Below are 26,567 nucleotides of genomic sequence, written 5' to 3'. Positions count from 1 at the left end.
AACCTGCTCTGAAGCTCAGAAAACCCACCCCAAAACACGCGGAAGTTTTGTCTGAAGGGGGGGAATCCACTCACCCAGCAAAGCCCCATCACTTTGCTCTTCTAATATTTCATCAGCTGTTTCAGCTCAAAGCCTGTGCTCAGGAGAAAGCACAGTTTGTGGCCGAGCGTGGTATACCAATTTTTAACACAAACTTACCCATAAGGGAGGGAAAGGGAGAAGAGAACTTGAATTTTTACCTATTGCTGCAGGCAAAGCGCTCCTTGAAGTGCTCTCGAGGGAAGAGGTCAAAACCCAGCACTGAGCAGGGGTGACACTTGAGATTAAGCATCCGAGGAATCCAGCCAGAGTAGTTCTCGGACAGATGCAGCTGTGGCAGTGAGGGCTGGAAAGTGACACTATGCAAACTGAGACAGGGGGCAGTGCAAGATCATCAATATTTAAACACAGACTAGTAGGATGAGCTACAAGCAGAGACAAAACCAGAGCATCCTTCTGGTGAGAAACAGTTCTGAAGGAACAATTCAGAAACAGTCCACTCTGAAGTGCAAAATGCACCAACAGTGTATCTAGAAAAGTTGGACATTTTATTGTCATTTGAATACACCATTTGTGAGTTTAGAAACAAACTTTTAAAGCACTGGAATACAGGTGCCTTCCAACTCCTAAAGCCTACCTTACTCTATGTCTTACAATGGTTTTATATTAGTAATTCATGTTTGGTTCTTTGTTGCAACAAGTTCTTCAAAGAAGCAGATTTCGCTCCAGACTGCAGGACAACTGAATTGAGTTTCACACACTGCTGCCAGGGAGCCACCAAAACCATCGCTTTCAAATGTCGAGTCTGTGATGCTCTTCTACTTTATGCCCATAATGGAGTTCACCTCAGAAAGTTTTGAAGTTTCCACTTAACCATCAGCTGGTATTTCTGCTACAGCATCTAGAAGCAAACAGACACTTTGCCAATACTAGTGCTTATGGACAGGTCATGTCTACACAAAACCCAGAGAGGCCTCTCCAGAAACATTCATAGTTAAAATGAACAGTTAACAGTTGCAAAAATCTGTACATATTTTCAGTCATAACACAAGGACACACTGGAGCATCAGTGCTTCGTGTTCTAGCTTCAACAGTGACAACTGTGCTAGTCCTAGTATTCTACAGCTCTGCCCCCTCCCCACCCCCCTGTTTAAATTTTACCCCTGCAACCTGAATATACAGCTGTACTTTACAGGAAATATGAAACAATGTACAGCGCCTTAAGCCAGGCCCATGGCTGGAACAAACCATAGAAAATAAGTGACAAAATAGGTCTCAATTGGTCCATGATTAGGATTACTTATTATTTTTTTTTATACAGCTTGGAAGCACTAAATTGAAAAGACACACATTTATTATTAGCCAGCACAAATTTTTCTGTAGCTTTTTGTTTCAAGAGTGTTACAGTATCATGCATGAAAAGCAAGCTGCTGCTCCCAAGTGCAAGTATGGAGTTTAGGCTAAATGCTTTCTCCTCAGGTTGTTTCTCCTTCTTTAACAAGTTACTTCAACATAACCGAGAATAGAAGCAGCTGACTAGCAAAACGTGAAGTTCACCTTATGTTGTGACCCATTCTTAAAGTCATGTAGTACTTTGGATCTTAGCATAAGGAAGGTTCAATAAACACTGCAAAGGATTTTTACATTCTTTGATTTCATTTTACATGTTTAGAAAGAAAATGTTGTCTTTTGATTTGCTAACTAATGAATCACCATCTGAAGACTGTACTACTGCAACAGTGCAAGACATCTGCAACTTCAGGAACATCCAGTTATACTGTCCTTTCACCCAAACAATGGTCCATAAAATACTGCATCAGTTCAAGACAAAACAGAGTTTTAGAAGAGCTTTAGGATTCAATGAGCAAAAAGAATCCAGACAAATATGCACAAAGGACTCCTTAACGTGGACTTAGCACAAACAATCCAGCTGCAAGCCTGGGAATGAGGCTTCATTGGTATGGAGCCATATTTATTCAGAAGCTGTGATTAGAAGCTCTATTATTAATGCTTCAGCATCTGTTTGAGGTTTCTCTTTGACACTGGAACATGATCAGGGCTCTCTTGTCAAGCCAGAGACCAAAGATTTAGCTGAAACAGCCCAGGTGGACAGCTTAAGCAGTCCACTTATGCCCCAAAACATGCCAGACACCAAAAAGCTGTCTTCTGCCTCTGCATTACCTCAGTAAGAGCAGAGCCCCCTCCACTAATGCAATATTCCAAAGACCATTGCAGCTCAGACTGTCAAGTCAGGTCTCAGTTGAAAGCTACCACCACCGAAGGACGATTTCCCCTCCAGCCCTCACACTGCCAGGGAAGAATGTTAAAAAGAGCACTGTCTGGTGTGGAAAGCAGGTCAGTAGAGACTCCACGTGTGGCTTGAGGAATCCTCGGTACCAAGCCGCTTTCCACACACACAAATTCAGTCCATCTTCTCCTTCTGGACCAGCTTGGGCGCATCTACAAAATCCTTGCCGTTGTAAAGGATGATGGCCAAAGTTCCAAAGCTTGCACTTCCCCAGAAGAGCACGTAGGCCAGTGTCTCAGTCCACGTATCACCTGCTCAGAGGCAGACAGAGATTTCAGTTCATTATCTCTGTACTGAAAAACCTCTCTGATTATCAAAGTACTTCAAGCCCTCCCTCAGAAAGCACAGATCCAATGAAGCTCGAGGCTCTCCACAGCTTTCCATTTCCTTACCCAGCATGTTCTGTGGTCTCCTCAGGTGCAACTGAATTTAACAGGGGCAATTAACAGACCCACAAGTTATATTTACAAAGGTTTTAACATTATTTTCTGTAGTGCCTCAGGTTTTTCCACACTGATGTGTGAACCACCAGCCTCCAGAGCCATGCTCAAACACCTTTTAGTATAACTGAGCAGCAATTTTATACTGAATAGTTTCTGGTAACTACTTGTACAAAGTCCAAACATGAGCAAGCTGACTGTGAAATTACACTCAGCAGTGACTTACCAGCCATTAGCAAGCAAATAATGCACATGGAGAAAGCAACCACCATAATAATAGGCAACTGGGGAAAGAGAGAAAGAATTACCACTTGACATAGCAGAACATATATTGCTTAGTGTCCTTTAGGATGGGCTGCACTGCCAAGTTATTGACTTGCTTTGTACTGAAGTTGCTTTAATTCCCAATTCAGCTGCTGCCAGCTACAAATAAAGTTTTGCACAGCCCCAAAACTCCAAAAAGTGTTCCATAACTAGGTTAAGAATTACAATACACCTCCTTGCTATTAAAAGGGAGGTTGAGGTCTGTGTTTAAAAACCAAACCACACCACCAAAACTCCCAAAACACACCACCACCAGCTACTAAACCCATAGCATCCCCAAATCCCATTTCACACAACAGAAGAGCAGGAAAAAAAGGTGGGGGTTTTGTGTTACAATCTATGCTTCTGCATGAAGTGTGAGAAGAGGTCTTCACATGCTGCTTCTGCAGCAGAAAGCATGGTGACTAGCAGAATTTCTCCCTCTCCACATGAAGCAGATTTTAAATAAAAGCAAGCAGCAGTTTTTTCAATACCTCAAGGACACTCCATTTTCTGTCAAGAAAACAGTCTGGGTTTAGTCCTACAAGCAGGCAGTCTAGAAACCCAGCCAGATGGCAGGGATGCTTCATTACTGAACATGAAGCAAGTGACTAAAAGGTTGTGTGAGTTTCTCCAGTCATGAATAAAGCCTCCATACTCACAGCTAAGAACTTCCAGTCTTTCTTGACATGTAGAGGACTAGCAGGTTCTACTTCATCCACTGAATAATTTCCAAGAAAAAGATCAATTGCATCCTGGAAGAGAAATGGAGAGCAAGAGCTCAAAGGCACAGCCACGGCCACCAAGCATCTCCCAGCCGCTCAAAGCCAGACTTACTTGTCTAAATCCATCAGAAAAGTTGTTTTTGTAGTAACGTATCAATGAGTTCCAGCCATCCATTATTAAGCCCCACTGAGTTCTCTTCCCAGTTCTGCAGAAAGTGGTGAAAAATGTTTAAAATAGATTGATGAACTCAGGAAGATGATGTCAGGCTTAGAGCTCTTGCATTGTTCATTGGTTAACAAATACCTTCAGGTAAGCACAAGTGCTGCTTCTGCATTACCACCACACTTGTAGCTGTTTGGAAGCTAAAATGACCCTTCTCTCCATGCCCTGAAGGAGGCACCTTCTTTTGGGTCTATTTCCAGACAGCCTTTTGCCTTTCCACAGAAGGAGTGACGAATGGTGTTCTGCAGTTTTTAGTCTATGTTAACAGCTCAACCACTGCAAAATTCATTAGTGGCCTAAGCCCCAAATTAATAACCTCCTGATATGAAAACTTAAGAAAAATCTCAACCATACCCCCAAGCCCCAGGAGGCCTTAGCAGAAAGGCTGACTTGCCTTGTGTAATCTGTCTTTAAGGCACCAGTTCCAGCATATTGTTTGGCACAAGCATTAGCATTATCAGCCCAGGCTGTGAAAAGGAAAACATTGAGAGAGATGAAGGAAGTGATGCACTCTGTTTGGAGAAAGGGACTGTGTGAACCCTAACAACAGCCTACCATTTTTGTAGATTTTCTCAAAATCTGCTTGCTCTTCAATCCTCTGTCCAACATGCAGAACACCCAGCCTCTGAAACACAAAGCAGATTGAGGCTCTCTATTAGCTCCCCAGGAAAATTAGATTTGCTCTCAGGAAAAAAAAAACCAAAGCTGTGTACATGTTACAGAGTCTGGCCAATGCATTTCAAGCAGTAGAGAAACTCAAGTGTATCAGCTGTATGCAGTTCTTGTGTTAAAACTGCGTTTCTGTTCCAAACAAAACCTCTCTCAACTTCCCTTCCAACCCGAGCCATTCTGTGACCTCAGAGATCATCTCCTCCAACCTCCCACCATGGGCAGGGACACCTCTGAACAAGACTCAGCTGCTCAAGGCCTCATTCAACCTGGCCTTCAACATCCCCAGAGAGAAGGCACCCACAATCTCCCTGGGCAGCCTATTCCAGAGTCTCATCATCCTCAGACTGAAGAGCTTCTTCCTCAGATCCAGTCTAACCCTGCCCTCCCTCAGCTTCAAACCATTCCCCCCTTGTCCAGTCTCTAGACACCCTCAAGGAAAGTCCCTCTGCAGCCTTCTTGTAGCATCCCCTTCAGGTATTGAAAGGCAGCTCTGAGGTCCCTCTTGAGTCTTCTCTTCTCCAGACTGAACACCCTCAGCTCCCTCAGCCTAACATCATAGCAGAGGTGCTCCAGCCCCTGAATCATCTTTGTGGCCTCCTCTGGACTCACTTCAACAGCTCTCTGTCCTTCTTATGCTGGGGACACCAGAACTGGAGGCAGTATTGGAGATGGGGTCTCAGCAGAGCAGAGTCAAGGAGCAGAATCCTCTCTCTTGCCCTGCTGGGTACACTCCTCTGGATGCAACCCAGCACATGTCTGCTTTCTGAGCTGCATGAGGGCACTGCTGGCTCATGGGGAGCTTCTCAGCAATCAACACTCCCAAGGCTTTTTCATCAGAGCTACTCTCGACCCACTGTGCACCCAGCCTGGATTAGTGCCTGGGATCGGCCCAGCCCAGCTGCAGGAGCTTGCTCTGACTTCCAGCTTGTTAACCAAGATGACACTCACCTGCAGCTGTGCCTGCAGGGAGCGCCGCGCCAGCAAGCTCTGGATGACGTTGGTGCGGTCCAGGCAGTCCATGCAGTTGCTGCGGAATATCCCCTCCTGCTGGGTCACGATTTTACCATCACAGTCCACTAGGAAGTAACTGACACACACCATCCCCCTCAGTACTGACAGTCTGTACAAACCACATCTTCTCAGAGGTGAATACTCTAGCAGCCAAAAGGGTTCTCTTGAGCATACAAAGAGCTCTTAACCCAGGTCTCTGAACTTGGATGGCTCCCTGAATTCTTCCTCTCCCACACTGAAAAAGGGCACCAACAGAGGAACATTCAATCTCAGGGCAGAGTTCAATCTCATTTAAGTGCCCCTGGGAAGAGCAGCCCTGAAGCAAAATCAGTGACTTACATTTAATTGTTCTCAGTTCTAGGGATCTAGCTCCACAGAAACCAATGGCAGAAGTGCAGAGCCTTACCTGAACTCGTCCTGCTGCTCTGCTAGCTGATCCATCAAAATCTGCAGTCGATCCCACCTCATCCGACTGCACTCTTTATGGAAGTCAAATGCTACATACCTGTCCAGAGAGAAAAGTATCCTCCCAGGTTACACAGCTACTGAAGGAAGGCCTCAATCCCCAACTCCCCGGGCACTTCTTCAGACACGGTCTCCAGCAAACATCTACTGATGCTGGCAATTGGCTGGGCAACCTGTTCCGGAGTCTCACCACCCTCATGGGGAAGAATTTCTTCCTAACATCCAATCTGAATCTACCCATTTCTAGTTTTGTTCCATTCTCTCTAGTCCCATCACCACCTGACACCCTAAAAAGTCCCTCACCAGCTTTCTTGTAGGCCCCTAAAGATACTGGAAGGCCACAATAAGGTCTCCTCGGATTTAAGGCCAGGCTGGATGTGGCTCTGAGCAACCTGATCTGGTGTGAGAGGTCCCTGCCCATGGTAGGGGGAGGGGTCAGAACTAGATGATCCTTGCAGTCCCTTCCAACCCTAACAATTCTATGATTCCTGGAGCTGCACTCTTCGCGTGTGTGGGGACAGCATTTCCATCTTTTGAGATGCTGACTGGCTGGAGAAGGCAGGGGAAGCACTCTGCTCCAAGTTACTCTTTCTGTACCCTAGTTGGTATTTTTCCTCCAGAAAGCACAGAAGAGAGATGCACTTGATTGCACTTTTTCCACTAGGATTCCTTTGCCCTCCTCTCTTCCAAGCAAACAGGGACTTCTGGTATCTAGATCACTCTGAACTAGACATCAGTATTGAAATACAACATTCTTTGCTGGCATGCAGCACAATTCTCTCCACAGCTCTCTAGAAACCTGTGACAGGTACTGTTTCAGCAGCTAACCTTCTGCCATAAGAAGGTGGCCACTGACTTGGAACAAGATTTTAACAGCTGTTTCATTTCTGGCAAGAGGAACTCCAGGTGAGTGGGGGTTGATTCAACTTGATATCAAGATGAATATGTATTTATATCTCTATTTAAAAATTAAGTTTTTATAAATTAAACACAGCAAAAATAAAATACATCCCAATTGCATACAGGTATCTCCTTGCAGGGCATGACATGCCTCCCCTCAAGCATTCATAACCAAAGTTATTCTGTGTGGAGAAAGCTGGTATTATATACACTGAAGGCTCAAGTCTTAGTCTGGCAGGTAGACACCATCAAAATTGATTCCAGAAAAAGGATTTTGGCAGCATTAAGAAAATGAGGCCACCCAACACTGCTTTTTACCACACACAGAACAGCCCCAAAACATGCTGACAGCAGGTTACATTTTGGGTTTCCACCAGATGACTTTTAGAGCAAAGATATATAAAACTTGGGGAGCTCTGTGCAGGAAAGGTCTAAGCCTAGGTGTGAGAGTGAGGCAAGAACTCACCTTAGAAGAGGCTTTCTTTTAAAACACAAACATGCCCTTGAGGGTAGTAGAAAGTACATGCTCCTCTCTTCTGATCCAATGTCACACTGACATTTAAATTACCTGTTCCCTTTATTGCTGTCTACAACTCCCTGAAGGGAGGTTGTAGCCAGGAAGGGGTTGGTCTTTTCTCCCAGGCAACCAGCACCAGAACAAGAGGACACAGTCTCAAGCTGTGCCAGGGGAGGTTTAGGCTGGATCTTAGGAAGAAATGCTTCCGAGAAAGAGAGATTGACCATTGGAATGTGCTGCCCAGGGAGGTGGTGGAGTCACCATCCCTGGAGGTATTTAGGAAGAGACTGGATGAGACACTTGGTGCCATGGTTTAGTTGATTGGATGGTGTTGGGTGATAGGTTGGACTTGATGATCTTGAAGGTCTTTTCCATCCTGGTTAATTCTGTTCTGTTTTCTCCTTCATCTCAATGCTATCTTACTCACACTCAGCACTCTAAGCTGGTGATGTAATCAAGCCCCTTTGCCAGCAGAAAGCTCTACAGGGCATGATTTCTTTCTCTTAAAAAGCAGATGATCTCCACAGCCCTCAGCGTGCTGTTACTCCAATGCTGACATGACCCTTTGCCCCCGAGCTCCCTTCATTCTACCTGTCTCCTCTTTGTTCCATATTCACTTCAACCTCACTTCTGCTTACACCAAGGTAGAAGCACTGGCCATATGCAAGTTACATCATAAAGAGAAAACTCCAACAAATCAGAGAGCTGGCAAAGGCTCCCAAAGAGCTGATGCCTGTGTCAGGCTCAGAGGCCAGGCCCCATTTCAACACTTCACACATACCTGACCATTCCATTTGCCATGCTGTTCACCATTTTTGCAAATGTTTGCTCAAGAGGCTTCTCTGAACCTTTTTGGTTAACCTGGGAGAAAGAAAATTAAAATTAAGAAAGAAAAAAATATGTATTTGCTTAAGTCTGCTTAATAGAGCAACCCCTTTTTTACAGGGAGAACAAGTGAAAACCTACCAAGTTGACAACCACTTGCTTCCCATAGCTAATTATTTGAGAGTCAAAGTGTCTTTGGAAGCCATCCATCTGGAAGAGAAAGGCAATGTGTTGACAGATGCACACTGCTATTAAGATCTGCAATTTACAGAAATCTCCATCATCATCTTTTTGCTGATACCAAGTAGGTAGCTTTATAGCTAATAAAAGTGTTTGATGATCTCTGCTGCGCTTATACACTTCTATTTTCATCCCCTCAGCCAGTTCAGCTCTCGTCATTAAACACAGCACAGAGAAGCAGCATTATGCAGCTACTAAAACTGCTGCAAACAAGAACCAAGAAGAATTGATGTCTGCATTTCTTTCAGGCTCTGAACTCATCTCAAGGAGTGCAAGGCTCCTTGCTACTACTTTTTGTAATAAAGCTGGATCCCATATTGCTCATTTTATTCTTCTGATGACAGTTTATCACACAAACACAAGCCCGGAAATACAGTAAAACCCCAAGACACACCAAACACTCACATACATGATTTACTGACTTGCTGATCTGTGGCTTTGGTTTATACTTGAGGTTTGGTCTTTGAGACCAGAAAAAAGGAATTGATCCACGGGTCTGCAAAAGAATGGAAAGAGTTTTAAATACCCAAACTTCCAAACTCACTTGCCATGTGAAAACAAAAGCTGACTGGCTCAGTCTGTGTGCCTGAGAGTCTTATATTTGTATTTACACATTAGCTATACACCTTAGGCCAGTAAGCAGTTCCTTATGCTGGTTTTACCTGAACAAATGATGCCTTGCTCCCCTTGTAATGCACAATTTGTTCTGTTTCAACAAAATTGGCAGCATGTCCTTCCGAATCAATACCTGTGTAGGAAAAAGACCTGGTTAGCCAGCTCAGACTGGCTGCAGAACAGTGACAGTGGATCAGCAAAAGGCTTTCCACCTGAGTGCTCACAGAAAGCCTGAAAATAGCAGAGCTGCCAGAAGATAGTAAAATTAAACACAGCTGGTAGAAGTTTAGTGTGATCTGTACCAAATTTCACCTGAAGCAGCACAGTTGTGCTCACATATTTTGGTACTTGCAGCCCTAGAAATGGAGTAGTTTGATATAAGAAGAGTGCTTTTGACTCAAATATTTATAATTCAAAAGCAACCAAAACCTGACCAACCACTTTGAAAGCGTCTCACAACAGAAAGGAATTTAAATCCACTTCCTTGTTCACTTCTTAACCTGAAACAAGTAGAGAACAACACTATCCAGAACTACCCCCTCCCAGCACCAGTGCTGCTCTTGCTTGAATTGACTGCTAAGCCCAAAGGGCTTGCTTTTAACTCCAGTAACATTAAAGTGTTAACCTCCTCTACATCTGCAGTTCTCAGGAGAAATAAGGAACCATCACTTTTAACAAATATCAGAAAATGCTTCAGTTCATTGTACAGGTTCCTAACATTTTCTCTGAAGCAAGAACCTCTTGAGACAAACCTCTGTAAGCATTTTTCTTTTAGTGCAAGTCATTACACAGCAATGACTCTTAAAGGCAGGTTATGTCTGGAGACTGAATTGGCATTCTTTGTGAAATCGACCCAGCTGCCATCTTACCTCTCACGTAGTAGCGAACACCAGCCCTGAAACAGCTTCTCCTGGAGACAAGCAGCCAGTCAAAACACTTGCCATTAATAGAACAGGAGTGCATAGTGATAACTAACAGATCATGCTAAGGAAAACCCCACACTGTCAGCAGGCTCTTTTCAGAGATCAAGAGGCAGGAGGTGTCAAGGAACCAAGTGACCACATGCAAAGAAATCTGTAAACATTTCTCACACCAGCAACAGCTGGACATGAAACTGGAGAGAGAGTAACTTCCTAGCAGCATCAGTATGCACACCACAAGAGAGGGCAGAGGCGATGTCACTGCTGAACACACAGGAAAACTGCTGCAATTGATAAAGCAGCATTCCAAAGAAGACTAATGTGGTTTTAGAGTCCTATGTAGATCATGAAGTGGGCTGGCTTCTCAAGTTCTGTTCAGTGCTGATCTCCATTTCAGCCACAGGATATTTTACAGTTTTCTTGCCCCTATTGCTTTTAACAGAAAGCAAACAAAAAACAACCCAGAAAACAGAACACAAGACAAGCAAACAAAAAACCCAAACCAGACAAAACCACTCCAATACTTTTTCCTAGGATTTTTAGAAGAGCCAATACCTTGGGCTGTTTCACCATGCACCTGTAAGTGCAAGATGCATCACATTTGCAGGTGTCAGAACTAGCAGTAATGCAGACTGGATTGCAGATCCATGCCAAGAAAAGGAATGAGCATCTACCAAGTCTCCAGTGCAGGCTGTCCAGATGAATGGCTGTCTAGCCTGAGCATGGAAGTGCCAGATACACCCTGATCTGGGACTAAGCCATGAAGAGGGGCCACTGACCCCTAGCTCCAGTTGCAGAGTCTTGTTCCGTACTGCTTGCCATTGCCTTGATTTGGGCCACAGCAAGCTATCCAGTCTAACAGAGACCAGCATTCATCACCAGGAGCTTCTCCAAGGAGACTCACAGGCTTTCATCCTTTGCTCCTAGAAACTGAAACCTACAACTTTAAAGGGAAGCAAAGGCTCAAACCAGTCCATTTTTGCAAGCTGCAGCATTAGCACACTGCAGTCTTCTGCCCTTTGAGCAATCCAGGTACTTTGTCTTAAGGCTGGTAAAGGAGATGCCTTTTTAATGGTAAAATCTGGATTCTGCATGTATGGGTCAAACAGGACAAAAAGCAGCTGTCTCCTGCATGAGCACCTGAGCTATCTGAAGGAACACACTGACTGCTTAAGTGGAACATCTTCATTTTGTGCTAATACAGACTACAATAAAGAAAAAAACAAAACAGGCACAGTCCATAATGGCCTAAATCCATAAAGTACTGGGTAAAGAGAGTCTAATGCTCCCTTGGAGGACTGCTGCCAGGTCCTACAGCCCTTAATTCAACACCTGCACAGCCAGCAGGTTCCTGCAAAGAAGGCTACCTCTGAAGTTAGCTTCTTAGCAATATTCAGACCATTGTCCATTGGTAATCCCCGTCCTAACTTCCATGGCAACTTGCTATTGGCTACTTCCACACACAAAGGAAAAACATTTTTATTGGGTTTTTTTTAGAAGAGTGGGGGTTTTTTTAAGCAACAAGGGAAATATGAGTCAATTTAGACTTTAGGTGATCAAAGTCTCAATGACTCAAGTAAGTCCATTTTTTTTCCATCACTAGTTGGACAAAATGTATTTACATTTATGAGGGGGAGAAGAATCTTTGGTTTTATGGCAGGAACTGCTGGTGGTGCTGTACCAGCTCTGCTGAGGGCTTTTCATAGCATTTTTGTCACTGAAAAGCCAGTTTCTTTAAATTCCTGTGTTCTCCAAGGTGTTTGGTTAGCACTGAATTGCAGCACATACATTACTTATGCTAATTATTTATATAGTGAAAATAGGACAGGGTAAGGTGTTAATTACAGTCTGCCAACTGCTAATTGCAATCTACTGAGACTCTTCCACTCAAGACCTGCAGGGTAAGGATTGGGTTGCTTTGGCAGCTTCCTTTTGCTATCCTTCCTTGCTTCTCTGTCTACTCCCATCACATTTTCCATTAAATGAAATGACAGGAAAGAAGGACTGGAGATCTGCCAGCTGCTAACAGTCCTTGCAGCACAACTGATCCAGCCTGGCAGCTGTTCCCTGCACACACCTGAGGGGCCTCGGTGACAGAGGGAAAAAGGAATTGTTCTGTCCAATCTTGCCAGTCCTTCTCATGCTGCCAGGGCAGGAGCATCTGGGACTTGCTGGTCACACGAGGAACACTGCCTCCAGAAAGCACTGGGCTTACTCAGGTCACACACCCCTTCTCAAAACCACTCCTGACTGCTAGAAGGGCTGGGACCCAAACACTGGTGGAGGAAAAGCAGCTGGCTAGAAAAAAAAATTCCAGGAGCCTCCAGCAAAGCTCCTTTTATTCAGTGGGAACATCCATAAGCACTTCAACTCAAACCTGTTCTCCCTTATTTTATATCCCAGGTAATTGCTAAGTGAAAGGATCCTTACAGCAAGGTAAAAGTACTGAGGGTGATAAGAACACTGACCATAGTCATTCTAACCTTCAGTCTCATTGAGACAGTTATCCAAATAATGGCTGTGAAATTAAATACATTAAGCCTTAAAAGCAGATTATTCAAGTACTCACATGAGTGGGCTAGCAAACAACATGCAATGCTCATCTGAGCAAACAACTGAATTCTGACACTGTGGCAAACAGAGCAGCCTCACCAGCACTCACTTTGCTGTTAGTCTGTCACCACATTCAGCACTGAGCCTTACAACACAAAAGGATACATCCGTGCATCACTGGTGTAGCAAACCTATGGATCTGAAACACACAACAGACATTAAAAACACTCAAACACTAGCAGTTGAAAAAGCTAAGGGAGTGACCATGCTTTGTCTAAGAGTCTGACAGGTTTGGTTTTTTACACTTCAGGATTTGTGGAGGGTACAATAATTCTTTCTAAAAAAGCCCAAGGGAAACAGCAATATCTGTCACCCTTGGTAGCAGCAGGGAAAGTCAAAATCTAATCCTAACTGAGTGACCTTGACAAAAAGCAGCTGCTTTGTTCTCCTGCACATGGCATTTACTCTTCTACTAACGTGCCACATATAAACCAGTCCAGACTGAAACCCTTTGGTGTCTGCTGTAGTTCCCCAGGAGGATGCAAGCAGAGAGAGTTAACAGCATGGGAGTTCAGTAGGGAATGCTTCTATGTGCTTAATATCCGCAATGTTTGTTCCAGGGATTTTCCTCACCCTGCCACTCCTGAATAACTTGATCTGACATGAACATTTACAATTAAAATTCTCTCATACCTGATGTCCTAAACCTGGCACTAGAGCAAGGCAGCTGTAGCCAAGAGGAGGTCATGCTTCTCCTCACACACCAGTTAGATTATTTCCTTTTTTTACCTCCTGTGTCTGTTTTCACTACCTAGGCACACTTAGCTTTCTCTGCTGTTCCCACCACAGCTTCTCTCTCAGTTCCCAAGCTTTGTTTGCACAGTGTTATCCAAACCATACACCCAGTCAAATGCCCCCATAATAAGCAAAACATCCCTTTGCTAATTCCTGTCTTCACATTGCAGCAGCACTGCACAGCCTTTTGGAACAGTGCTGGCTAAGCTAAGAGCATATCTCCACAGCTTACTGAGACAGAAAGAGCAGCAGTGCAGCATCCCCTTCAGTCAGAGAGCAGAGGTTGCTGTAGCTCAGACATTCAACACACATCTGAAGTCTGTGACAGGAAGGAGTTTAGATCACTCTGGCCATTGAGGACTCCAGCTGTGGCTCACAGCCATGCACTTGTATTTGCTGGACTAAGTGAATTCAAAGGTTGCACTGTGCTGGTCTCCATATGAAAAACTGCAAAGAACTAAGCTGTCAGGCTTACTCTTCATTATTGGCTCTTTAATGCATTCACCATGGGATTTAAACTACACTCATGGAAAAAGATGTTAGCCAGTTTTAGAAAAAAAAATAGAAGTGCTGAGCTGAACTTTGCCTCTAGCTAAAGATAACTCAGCAGCTGAGCTTAACAAGCTCCAGAGGCATGTGCTGTACAGGGTAAGGTCCCCTTTGGTTCACATGAGCATGGGCTCAGCACAGCATCTTCAAACAGACCTGCCCAGAAGCCAGCTGTGTTACATGTCCTACTGAGGACACTGGCAGGAAGTTGGAAGCTTCAAAGGAGCAAACTGTCACTGTGCTAACAAGAGCAGCCAAAATGAACAGCCATGTTATACTAGATCCTGGCTGGCTGAAGGAACAGACACTTACAGGAAACTTGTATACTTCTAGTAAAAGTACATTCATCCTCTATGAATATGGTCATGGCAAAGTGCTTACCTCTGGTTGAGCAGCAAATTCTCTGAGGAGGTGTCCATTCCACACAAACCGGGGATCTGCCTGCAGCAAGGCAAGAGCAGACAGGCTTTCAGAGACCACCACTTCTGAAACTGGCAAATCCCAGCAGCCATCCATCACACAGGTTTTGGGTGAACAGATGTCTATGGAGCTGGCACACCCCTCTTCAATCAGCATTCTTTAGATCCTCAACTACAAATCTAAGAAACAACTCATCTCTTCCCTTTTGTTATCAGCTGTTTGTTCCAGAGAGCTGCTCCAGTCCCCCTCAGTTAGCAAGGCCACAGACACAGCCTGGTTACAGCCAGTAACATTGTGATGTCTTTGCATGTTCAGACAGGAGAAACATGTCAATCTATTGCAGGAGATTAAGTCATGAAAATACAAAGGCATTTTTAGTTTGAGGACAATAAATGCTTTAAACAGTATCTGCTACATAGAGCATACCAAATCACTGTGGGGCTGGAGCACCTCTGCTACAAGCACAGGCTGAGGGAGCTGGGGGTGTTCAGCCTGGAGAAGGCTTCAGGCAGATCTAGTATCAGCCTTCCAGTACCTGAAGGGGCCTACAAGAATGTTGCAGAGGGACTGTTTGCAAAGGCCTGCAGTGACAGGATGAGGGGCAATGGTTTGAAATTAGAGAAGAGCAGATTTAGATTGGATGTGAGGAACAAGTTCTGTGTCATGAGCGTGCTGGAACACTGTAACAGGTTGCCCAGAGACGTAGTTGAGGCTTCATCCCTGGAGATACTCAAGGTCAGTCTCTGGGCAATCTGATCTAGTAGAGGATGTCCCTGCTGACTGCAGAGGGGTTTGGACTTGATGTCTTTTGGAGGTCCCTTCCAACCCAAATCACTCTATGATTGTAAAAAAAAGGCTAATGAGACCCCAGGTTTCAGCAGCAGCATCCTAAACTTTAAGTAAAGTTTCCTTCAGTTTGTTTTGACATTTTTTCAAACACAAATTAAACTTAAGCCATGCAGAGGTGATTGGCAATGCCTGAGGCAGACAGCAAGCAAAACTGGCAACCTTACCCTCTCCAGGAGGCTCATCTCCTGGAACTCGGGGCTGGTGTTGGCTAACCGCTGCAGGGTGTGCGTCAGGTCGTAGGTGGTGGAGAAGTAAAAGCCATCCACGCTCAAGACATGGTTGAGCATTGACAGAAATACTTTATTGTCCTGCAACTGTTGGCAAAAAGAGGACAGGAGAGCTCCCACTTATTACCACCAAAGCATCCTGGTTCTTATAAAGCTACCACTACTTTTTGAAGTGATGAAATGAACTTTGCTAGTGCTCTAGCAACACATGACATCATCCAAAGGTTACCACAGCAGGAGGAAACCATGAGACTGCAGTTTTGATAGCAGTTCACTCATAGCTTACAGCTAGCACACTGCAACCAACTTCTGCAAGAACAGTGGAGAGCAGAGAACAGCTATTGACCTCACAGGAATACCACTGGTGGTAAACTAATTTTAGCTACTTCCAAGCAAAAAAGGAAACTTTTTTTTTTTACTGAATGGTTTTAAGGGAAACAAAGAGAACAAAATGGCAATGCAGAGAAAGGATTTAACTTACTGACAAGATTACCCCATTAACTAATCTGTGCTCTGGTTCCAGTTTTAACCTCATTCCTTTCCTCAAAGAGCTTCAGATGCCCCTTTCAGCTCCATCAGTGAGACACTATCAATCCACAAGACTCCTGTTCTAAACAATCTTCATCCTATCCCCCCCCCCCCCCCAAAAAAAAAAAAGAATCAACTCTTCCCTAATTAGGTGTTTGAACCATTCATACATTAAGCAAAACAGATAATTAGATTGCAGCAAGGCAGTTTACTGCAGGGGCTATCAGAAGAGTAAAGCTGTGAGGAGGAGTTAGCAGCCTGTGTAGCATCCTAGAAGGGGGGGACAATGCAGTGTGCAGCTCAGACTCTGAGGATGATAGTCTAAGCTGCACAACATGACTGTGCTATCTTGAATGAGAGAGCTTTTATACACACCCATACCCAAATATCACATCAATTAAAGCAGAGAGAAAACAAATATAGTCCAAAGAGCTTCTTAAAAAATTTCTCAAATCAGGAGCTGTGGAAGTGGACATCAACACAATATACCCCCCAGCCCCCTAATCAGTGCACCTACCTGAATATCAGTTAAGTGCAGCATGGTCTTTTTGTAGGAGAGGATGTCAAAATCTGTTGCTTTCCAGATGACATGACTGAAAATCTCACCTACTTTTTTCTTTTTTGTTATTACTATCAGGTATGTGCCTGCAGATCACAAACAGCAAAGGTTACAAAAGAAAGGTGCACACCCCCAGGGAGAAGGCATCTACAACCTCCCTGGGCAGCCTGTTCCAGAGTCTCACCACCCTCTTACTGAAGAGCTTCTTTCTAAGATCCAGACTAACTCTGCTCTCCCTGAGCTTCAAACCATTCCCCCTTTCCCTGTAGCTAGACACTCATATGAAAAGTCCCTCTTCAGCCTTCCTGTAGGATCCCTTCAGGCATTAGAAGGCAGCTCTTAGGTCCCCCTGGAGTCTTCTCCAGGCTGAACCCCAGCTCCCTCAGCCTGTCCTCATAGCAGAGGTGCTCCAGCCCTTAGATCATCTTTGTGACCCTCCTCTGGACTCAGACCAACAGCTCTGTGTCCTTCTTACGCTGGGGACACTAGAACTGGAACTTCTAGACTTGTGGGTTTGATTTTGTTTGTTTTCCCACCCCAACATTCAGATGAGTGGAAGCATCACCAACTCTGTAAGCTGTGCAAATCCCCCTTGAGGAAGCTCAGTTTTAAAACAATCAAGGCTTGTCAAGTAGCTATGACAGGTGTCCACCACACTGCTCTTACTCTGCAAGACTCACAGCCAGAGTATGAGCACACAAAGCTCAGCAGTTTAGGATCCCAGCAGAAGCTACTGCATTTAACACAACTGCAATAAGTAAACTCAAATCCTTTCTACATATGGACACTTTTACTCAGCCTGCATCCTCCTCATCACTTTTCACACTTCAGTCTCTATCTATGAAAGTGTTCCCACAAAAGATCTTTTCAACAGCAACACTTTCTGAAAGCTTAGACTTAAAGCAGTTTATTCTAACCTTGTCCCACAAGTAGAACTGTTCCATTTTGCCCTGTTTTAATGCTGCATTTTCTTTGTATTTGTAAGATAGCTGCAACACAAATGTGACCCAACAGCTGCACCTACTACCCTCAGTTATTTGTGTACCAAGACTAATGATTTAAAGTCAAACTCCATGACCCAATTTTTGGCTGTTGCATCAAATTAAAACAGTGGTGAAGAGTAAGCAGATGAAGTCCTTTACACACGTGTGAAATGCACTGCTTAAAACTCAGCAAGCTGCCAGTTAACCCTGCCTCTAGAGCAGCCAGAGCTGCATAGACAGCCATGATAAATCCTATTTGGCTAGCTCCATTCTCTAGCAGCCACAAGACAGGCCCATCACATGGATCTAAGGGTAGCCTCAGATGCTTGCAAAATACTATTTCTGTCCTGAAAGCTTCTTCAGCAAGGTATTTTGCCCCCCTGTGTTTTTTGAAGAGCACAGAAGTGTTTGCCTTACCTGCCACCAACCTAATTGTTCCCAAAATGCCAAATATAGGCCTTGTAACAGCTGAAGGGGGAACATCTTTCTTAACTGGAAAGCATAAGAGAAAAACAGAACAAAACATTAGAATTTCAGGCTGCCTCTTTCATGTTAAACCAGGTTTGTCAAAGCTTCTTGCTCAAAGCAAGTTTTGCTACGATCTTAGGTTTAAGCAGCAATGCATCCCAATTTCAAAGCCTGATGCAAGGCAGGGGAAGGCTGTGGAAGCTTTCTAACCCCATTTCTCATGTTTCATCAAAATAGTCATTCCACTGAATACATTTTAACTCATTCCCATGATAGGAGACTCCTCAATAATGTATGTCCTGCCAGCTTCCAGAAACGGTTTTGAAGCCATAAAGGCTGGAAGACATCAAGAGCAAACAATGCTTGTGCCTTCTGCCTCCAGCTGCTTCTTGTGGGACTCAGATGATTTCACTGCTGAGGACTTAGTTTACTTGTTGGTGTCTCTCTGCAAAGCTAGCAACAACAGCATAGATGTGGCAAGGAATAGAGCATCCCAAACAATATCACAAGAGACCCAGAAAGCATCCTAATATCAATTAGAAGTCTTAGCTTGTTAAGCTTTCATCTATCCAAGTTTCTAGAATAACAGAAGGGATATTAGAGAAGGGGAAAAAGAAAAACCAAACAACTAAGACACCCACATCAGAGCTGGGCATTTTCCTAGACCTTGGAGAAGAGGAAAAATAGTGCTTGAATTTTCCTTTGCTTTGAACACTTTGTAGGCTCATCTGACAAAACACCAGTAAAGAGAACAGCTGGAGACTAATAAAAGACTTCAGGCACCTATCTTTAGAGTTTCAGAGGGACAACTTTGAAGGAGAAATTGAAATACTGTAGTACAACACCAAAAATGTCAGCAGAATGGGCACACCACTCCTAAAGTATACAAGAGACCCAAAGAGTGGCTGCTTTATAGTACTGCTACTGCAGCATTTCTGTTTAGGTGTTAGTAATACTGAGGTACAACCCCCTGAAGTACTGAAAGGGAAGTCACCCACTGCTTTCATTTCCTGTTGTCATTCAATACATGTTCTTTGAGTATTTTAATGCATGTTTCATTCTTTAAAACAAATTATGAAGACATCAGCGTGCTTCAAACTGCTCACACTGACATCTGAATACAGACCTGCAACACACAGCTGTGTTTACACTGGGGGGGGGGGGGGGGGGGGGTTACCTTGCTGTTCCTAGAGGCAGTATGAAAACTCAGGATTCAGTATGGAAGAGGAGAGCACTGGGGCAATCAGTGAGAGCAGCAGAAGCCCAAGTATTCAATCCTCCCCACGTTTCATCTTGTACTTGTGGCACCAATCCCAGCTGGCTTGGCTAAGTCAGCATCTGCTGTGATGGATGTTCTCACCAAAACCAGCACTGTGCCCCTACCTACCCCCAGCAGCAATCCCACAGTGAGAAGCCATTTCCAAGAAAGCTCTTTGCAGGACAGAGCACACAGCACTACATTCAAACAGCAACTCAAGAGAAACTCTCCCAGCATCAATTTAAGGTTCTGAGGATCTCTGGGGGAGGGTCCAGGGCAAGGCAGACAAAAGGACAGAGAGGCCCATACTGAGCAACAGAGGTGATGAGAGTACCTGTGAGGGTGACCTCTGTGGAGACTCTGTCAATAGCAAGCACATCATCAGCTCCATCATCACAAGCTTCCACATAGAACTTCTCTGGTGTTATATGCCTTAAGGGAATGGATAGGAAAAAGGAATTTCAGCAACACTTTGGTTTATTCTTCATTAAAACCCTATTTCAGCTGCAAACCCCAAAATTCTCACTGGATTACTTCCCAATAGCCACCGGTGTTGGATAGTGCAAAACCCATCTAGTCAGGCTAAACAATGATTGCAAAATCCATGGCTTGTTTGACCATCTCAACTCTTATTTACTGCTGGAAGTTACAGATCAAGTGACTTCACGTACATTGTGCCTCCCTAGTTCATTTAAGCTTGAACTGCATCACTCTGAACTCTAAGAAACCAAAACCAAACTTCAAAATCCCAAGTTTTTAACCAAACACTTCCCAATGTATCAAAAAACCCCTGCAGAGCCCCATCCCTGGTGCGAGTCTAGTAAACAAAACTCACGTCCACAGTGACGAAGCACCCTTTTCACAGCAGACTCTAAGTATGGCAAGAACCCACTGGGAACAGATTTCACAAAACACCTGAATGCAGACTACCACTAGCCACGAAATTAAACATGTTTTAGAAACATTCCTTCAACACACGCTTGAGACACTTGAAAGAAGCCAGACACCAGGCTGTACAACACAGGACTTAAGCAGAGTGACTTGGAGCCATATAGTGGAAATTATAAACACAAACAAGAAAACCCAAGCTGTGTTTGTAACTGTGAATTTTCTCAGTGAGGCCTGACAAGAGCTGGGTTTAGAGTTTTAAACATTTTGCTCTGGAAACTTATTCTACAGGACAGATATTTTTAGCCCCCTTCTCCCTAAATAGATCTTTCATTTCTTCACATCTTTTGTTTGCCTTTTTTTCAGTCCTTCAGAATGCTCAATTAGGATCCTAATTTAGATCACAAGAGCCTTCTAGACCTCTTTGAAGATGCCTAGCACCTCACTTCCACCCACTAAAAGCAAGGCCAGCTTCAGAGTTTCTCCATCTTCCAAGCTGAATGCTGTTCCTTAGGGTGTGTTTTGACTCTCTCCAAGGATGGTGATTCTACCACCTCTCTGGGCAAGTGGAGACCAAATGCTTGACTGAACTGAAAAACCCCAGGCCAGCAAACCATAACATAAATAACCAATCAATCATAAATCAGGGAATTTCACTTCTCATGCATCTAATGATCTTCAGCAAAAGCAGCTAAAAGAAGTGTTTTAACCTAGCATGGCCATGACTGTACTGTAGCCTCAGCACTGAGACTCACCTGCATATTAGTTACAGCCTGTTTTCAAAGAGAGAGTAAAAGCTTAAGGGTGCAGAACATCATCACATCAACATTTTCCCTTTACTACACTCAGGAACAAGAATTTCCCCCTCCAGAGCTCGTTTGCCCTCATCATCCCCAAGTCCAGAAAAAGGGGAGACCCATGGCTGCCAGTGCAAGTGATGCCTGCTCTCTCCATCTGCACATGCCCTGCTCTGCTAGACCAGCCCCCAGCACTTCTCCCCCTCTCAACTCATCACCCATATTGTCTCCTGCCCTTTGAACAGCCACTTCTCATCTTTATCTCCTCTTACACAATGCCTGTACATTTCTAGCTTGGTTTCAACTATGTTGTACCCTCAACACGAGGAAAAAGAACTCTGCTATCAAAATCCTCCTCTCCAAGACTGCATTTAGTGACTAAAGTGTCACAGGGAACAAGACAAGTGATCTCTCCTCTCATTGCAATAGGCCAGGCTGGTTCTTGTGGCACACTGCAGCAATCTCATCACTGACTGCTCTGGAGCTTTGGGTGGGTTTGGCTTGGAGCTCTTTTGGAGGGGACTGGAGAAAATAAAATTGCCAGTCTGTGAAGTTGAAAGAACTTCTGTTGGGATCACTCTTAGCAACTGCTTAAAATGCAGCTGCACAACACAAACTGCAACGCTTAATGCCCTGCAAAATGTTAAATCCCTGCCTCAGACGGGGGAGAATGAGAGCTCTTCCATGTTTTTAAGAGAAGGATGAGTCACTTAATCCTTGCTCCATTTTTATAAGTAACTGGATGTGTTCTCCAGTTGAGTTGAGAAGGAGGCCAAGACTGAAGCAGGTTTTGGTGCAAAAGCTGATTTACAAGTTTACCAACTCCCAGAGGTGGGCAAGTAGTCTCCTCATTAACTGGATTCTTCCAAATATAACACTGCTATGACTAAGATCAGTGCCTCTCAGTTCTCTCTCAGGAAGTAAGCTGATGGGCATTGTATACAAGTGTGGTGCTCTTCCATAGCCTCTGCTCAGAGACAGGCCTGTGTGTCTATCACAAGCTTGAAAAGATAATAGACATGCTTATTTACTGATCTGAGAGGGAGACACTCAGTGCTGAAAGCAGAACTGTTCACAGGGCAACGAATCTGCAGACAGATTACTCCTAGGCTTTTAACAAAATCAGGATCAAAGTCCAAGCACCAGGATTACATAAAAATACTGCTGGCTTTAGTCTACAAGTCTTGTTATAGTCTACAAGTCTTGTTATTGTCTACAAGTCCATAATGTCTGGAGATACTCCTGAACCCAGTTTTCACACAGCAAGCCATGTTCTGCTTTTGTACAATCTTCATTTTTGCTACTGGAGCCTGCCTTTGCTTCAGCTACCTTGCCACTGCTGTCTACAACCATCCAAACCCCTTAACAGCAACCCCAAACCCCTTAACAGCAACCCCAAGCCTCCACTGCAGCTTTACAGCACAAAATCTTCACAGTATCAGAGCTCACCTCACTCTTTTTAATACAAAGAAAACCCTGACCACTATTATCATGGACTATTTCTCAGTGTTGTCAAAGAGCAAAGGGAGTGACAAATGGAAATACCAGAGACGATATAACTCATGATACTCAAGAAAAAGAGAGATATTGAAGGACAGAAGCCAACAAATTCATGTTTCAAATATTATTGAAGGTGTCTCAGATTTAATTTTGAAAAGTCTCCTCCAGCTGAAGCTTTGTGGATCACTGCCAAGAGATAAAGCAACTCACTCAGTAGATTTCATTCCTGCAATACAAATTTGAGGGGGGGAAAAAAAAAAGGTGTTGATTCCCAACATCACAACAAAAAAGCAAACCATGGCTTGCTTACACCAAGTCAGCCTAATTTACAGTTTAAGTGAGACAGGATTTTTCTCTCTTTTTTTTCCTTTCTTTTTTATTTTTTCCCACTTGTATATTTGTTATGAAGTTTCACTTCATTAAGCCACACTAAAAAATCTGTGCTGTCTATCGTGAGGATGATTCAGGGTGGCATCCCACATTTTAATGAGGCTGATTTTATAGATAAGAATATGCCTGTGTTTGGCTTGAGAATGGAAGAGCTCTAATGGCAGCTAAAGATAGTGCTTCACCCAATATCACTGCAAGGCCTCAACAGCCAAACCCTTACTTCAGTAATTGATTATTTCACCATAAATACTTAACGTTGCTCTAATGCAGGGGAATCTTTGATGTCAGCCTCTAAATACCATAAGAAAGGAAGCCAGGAGCACATCCTGTCCTGCACTGCAATGCATTCGCTGTACTTGGGGAACTAAAGTGGCCTGCAGAGATGCAGGGAAGATGTCAGCATATGCAGAGCCTCAAAGGTGGTGTTAAGTAACAGTGCTGCCCTGCTGATGGTTTCAACACTCCAGAGATTCCAGCTTTTCTAGGTGAGTGAGTGTGCTAATTATACAGCCACAATAAATATTACTCCTCAAGCAGGAGCAGCTCAAGGAACTGGAGCATCTCCCACAGAGCAGCAGCTGTTGCAGGGAGAAGATAGGGAGTGTAACCTCAGGATTGAAAAAACACTAATAGAAATGCTATTTAAAAAACAAAGAGAGGCATGCAGGTATTAAAGGCACAGCTTCAGAAGTGGAACTTAGCTGGAAATAGTCCTTAAGGTGACAAATACTTCACTACAGAAGGTAATGCCCTCCTCAGCCAACACACCTGAGCTTCACCCTGACAGCCACTGAGATTAAGCAGGAACAAAAAGGAGGTGTAGCTGCCTTTTCTAGAAGGAATTACCCAAACTTTGGCAACTCTGTTTAGAAAACAAGTAAAATCTCCAGAGACAAGATGTCCTTTTGGACCTCTCCCCAAACAGAGATGAAGGGCACCCCACTCAAGTGCAGCAGCATCTCATGGCTGATGAATACTTCCACAAAGCATGCAGGCACGAGTGTGGTCAGGAGTTAAATGTGAAGCACCTAGGACCAGAGACTCACAGGGCACTGAGAAGGCTGTCAGAAGGGTAAGACTTCACCCAAGCACAATGGAAAAAACAAATGTCTATAGGCAAGCCAGAACAGCCAAGACCCCTCTGTTCTGCAGACAGCTTTACCAATCAGTTTTCACTGATTAATTGGCCTTTCCCAGCAGCCACTAGAGCTTGCTACCTGTGACAGCTGTTTGAATTTTACCATTTGTTCCTGAGGCCAAGAGAGAAAATTACAGCAGTGACAAAGACAACTATGGGTAGCAGTTTTCAGGGTAATAGTTTTACCCTCTAATTAACGGTGTAATTCAGCTAGCTCCAATGGTAGCACAGGCATCAGCACTTTTCTCCATACCACCTAAACCTGGCTGACAGTGGTCAAGGCACAAAGACTCCAAGTCACTATTTTAATACCGTAAGAAACAAGAGGTCTGCATTCACAGCTAGAACCTGTGAGTAGGTGTGCAGAACTGGACCCCACAGAGCAATGAAGGTCCACACAGGGCCACTACACTACCTAGAAGAGGAGTAGTTCCAGAATCTGACCTTTTCACAGTGAGACTGAGAAGTCAGTTAAACAAAACACTGCTACCACAAAACCCCCAAACTGAAGTGTAGCTTGAATTTCTCAGGACAACATTCCCCTTTGCCCTTGTGAACCCAGGTTTGACTCATCACCCAAGTTCTGGCCCTGTATCCTGGTAGAGATTCTGCTGGCCACTACCACAATTTGGTGTAACAGCAGGAAAAAAGGTCACATTTGCCCAGAACACAAAACAATTGTGGTTTAAAGTTATGGGGGGAAAAAACCCCAAACCTCACATTAACCTACATTTGAGACAGCCTTTGCTCTAAAATGAGCAAAGCTTACTTTTAGTTAATCTTAAACTTCAAATGAGAGCTTTCTCTACTAGCCTGTATCCAGCAAATTGCTTTACTTAATTTCATTAAGGACTGTGTGTTACTGCTACTCGTACAGCTCACCTTTTTCTCCTTTGCAGGCAAAAAGATCACAAGCTCAGCTTAAAGAAAGACAAATATTGTTTAGGTGACAACCAGAAAAAGCAGCTGTCTGCCAGATCAGCAAGGCTGGTGATTTTACTCTTCATTAACACCCAAACACCTCCAGGGTTGGTGCACCCTCACACAGCTACTTTACATCACAACAAAGAAAGAAGCACAGTGATTTTTAAACAAGCAGCAGCGTTAAGACAACTCTTCATGCAGGTCTTCAAGAAAGAAGCCTGCCTGCACTGAATCCAAAAGATGTTTGCCAAATGAAATTTAACAGAGCATTAAGTACACTTAAATCAGGCTTAAAAAAAACCCCACCAAACCACTGTCAGATCCTGCTTCCTGCAAATGGCATCACTAACTAAATTCTAGAGTTTCCAGCTACCGTTTAGAGGCCAAAAGCCTGGGAACGCCTTCAGGACACACAAGGACATTTCACTGCTGGCTTCAGTCAGCCACCAAGGGTCTTATGCTCAGAGTAATTTGTTCAGGAGTTTCAACCAGCTACTGTGAGGGTTTACAATAGAAGTGTCTCTTCACTTTTAACTTTGGTTACACAATTTCTTTTCCTGTCAGCAAGCAAACATCTGGCATTTACAAGTGCAAAGGGTTACGTTCTCCCCTAAACCTTTAGGGGGAAATGGGAGGTTAGAAGAATCTGAGAAGTCGCAGCAGGCACTACACAGCAGAGTCTCAGAAGCTCAAAACTGGCATCAAAACCATACCACACAGAACCCTGTGCCATGACAGAATGGCACCTAAGTACGTGTAAAGGAACCTTCTGCTGGCAAGTAACATCGTATGTGCAAAGCCTGGTATTTTTACCAGTATTGGAGTTTCTCTAAGTCACCTATGAGGCACAAGGCAGGCTGTGTGAGTCGCTCGGTGCCCACCTCCTCTGCACAGACCAGCAGCTGCTCCAACACTTTCAAGACAGAGAAGCTGCTCGCCTGTCACACCAGCGCTGACCTGCCCGCCTCAACCCTCTCGCATATGAGAGAGGGAAAGGAGACGGTCACCCGAACCGCGAGTAACCAGATGAACGGCGAACAGGGACAGGATCCAGCCCCTTTACCAAAGTCCTCCTCCCTCCCGCCCCGGGCTGCCGCCCACAGCCGCTGCCTCGGGCCAAGCCCTTCACGCTCGCCCAGGAAGGGAGGCGGCGAGTCCGGCGTACCCGGGGCGGGAAAGGGAGCGGAACACGGGACCCTGTGGGACACAGGGGCCCGCAGGCCTGTGAGGGGAGCGGACAGGCTGCCGCTACTTTAAGGGCCAGGCCCTACCCTCTGGTGGCTGCAGGTGACAGCGCCGCATCCCCCCCCCGCCTGCTCCCAGAGGGTCACTCACAGCTTCAGGCTGGCGTAGGCCGCCGCCGCTACTGCCGTTCCTGCTGCCGCTGTGGCCGCCATTCGTCCCTCTTCAGCTGGCGCCGCGTCGCTCTCAGCTTCTCTGCTGTCCTCTTCCAGACCTCCGCGTCCCCCGGCCTGAGGGACGGGACCCCACACGGGACAAACCGACTCGGGCGCGTTAGCGAGCACCACAGGGCGGGG

General features: G+C 44.6%; 1 protein-coding gene across 2 annotated transcripts; it reads right to left on the bottom strand.

The window, feature by feature from the left end:
• Positions 1-760: 760 nt before the first annotated feature.
• Positions 761-26,567, bottom strand: SACM1L (SAC1 like phosphatidylinositide phosphatase). Of its 2 annotated transcripts, XM_054160909.1 has the most exons (20): positions 26,365-26,567; positions 19,727-19,824; positions 18,084-18,158; positions 16,642-16,769; positions 15,534-15,683; positions 14,482-14,541; positions 12,922-12,955; positions 10,153-10,254; positions 9,331-9,416; positions 9,078-9,164; positions 8,570-8,638; positions 8,385-8,464; positions 6,128-6,226; positions 5,659-5,797; positions 4,594-4,663; positions 4,433-4,505; positions 3,928-4,021; positions 3,753-3,845; positions 3,014-3,071; positions 761-2,598 (listed from the first exon to the last, which is right to left on the bottom strand). In XM_054160909.1, exons 1-20 carry the CDS (start codon positions 26,424-26,426, stop codon positions 2,462-2,464), a joined length of 1,794 nt encoding a protein of 597 aa, XP_054016884.1. In that variant the 5' UTR covers positions 26,427-26,567; the 3' UTR covers positions 761-2,461. The 2 variants fall into 2 exon arrangements, with proteins under 2 accessions (XP_054016884.1, XP_054016885.1); XM_054160910.1 differs by lacking the exons at positions 16,642-16,769; positions 26,365-26,567 and having other exon boundaries at positions 19,727-19,801.

The sequence above is a fragment of the Dryobates pubescens genome, chromosome 4, assembly GCF_014839835.1.
Source record: "Dryobates pubescens isolate bDryPub1 chromosome 4, bDryPub1.pri, whole genome shotgun sequence".
Classification (NCBI taxonomy): domain Eukaryota; kingdom Metazoa; phylum Chordata; class Aves; order Piciformes; family Picidae; genus Dryobates; species Dryobates pubescens.
This window is presented reverse-complemented; position numbering and strand designations above follow the sequence as displayed.

Excerpts from the sequence above, each read along its gene's own strand:
- SACM1L (XM_054160909.1), bottom strand. The coding sequence starts at position 26,426 with ATGGCGGCCACAGCGGCAGCAGGAACGGCAGTAGCGGCGGCGGCCTAC. Across the intron at positions 12,956-14,481 it reads AATTTGCTGCTCAACCAGAG|ATCCATAGGTTTGCTACACC; the intron begins GTAAGCACTTTG and ends TGTGTGTTTCAG. Across the intron at positions 2,599-3,013 it reads TATTTGCTTGCTAATGGCTG|GTGATACGTGGACTGAGACA; the intron begins GTAAGTCACTGC and ends GCCTCTGAGCAG.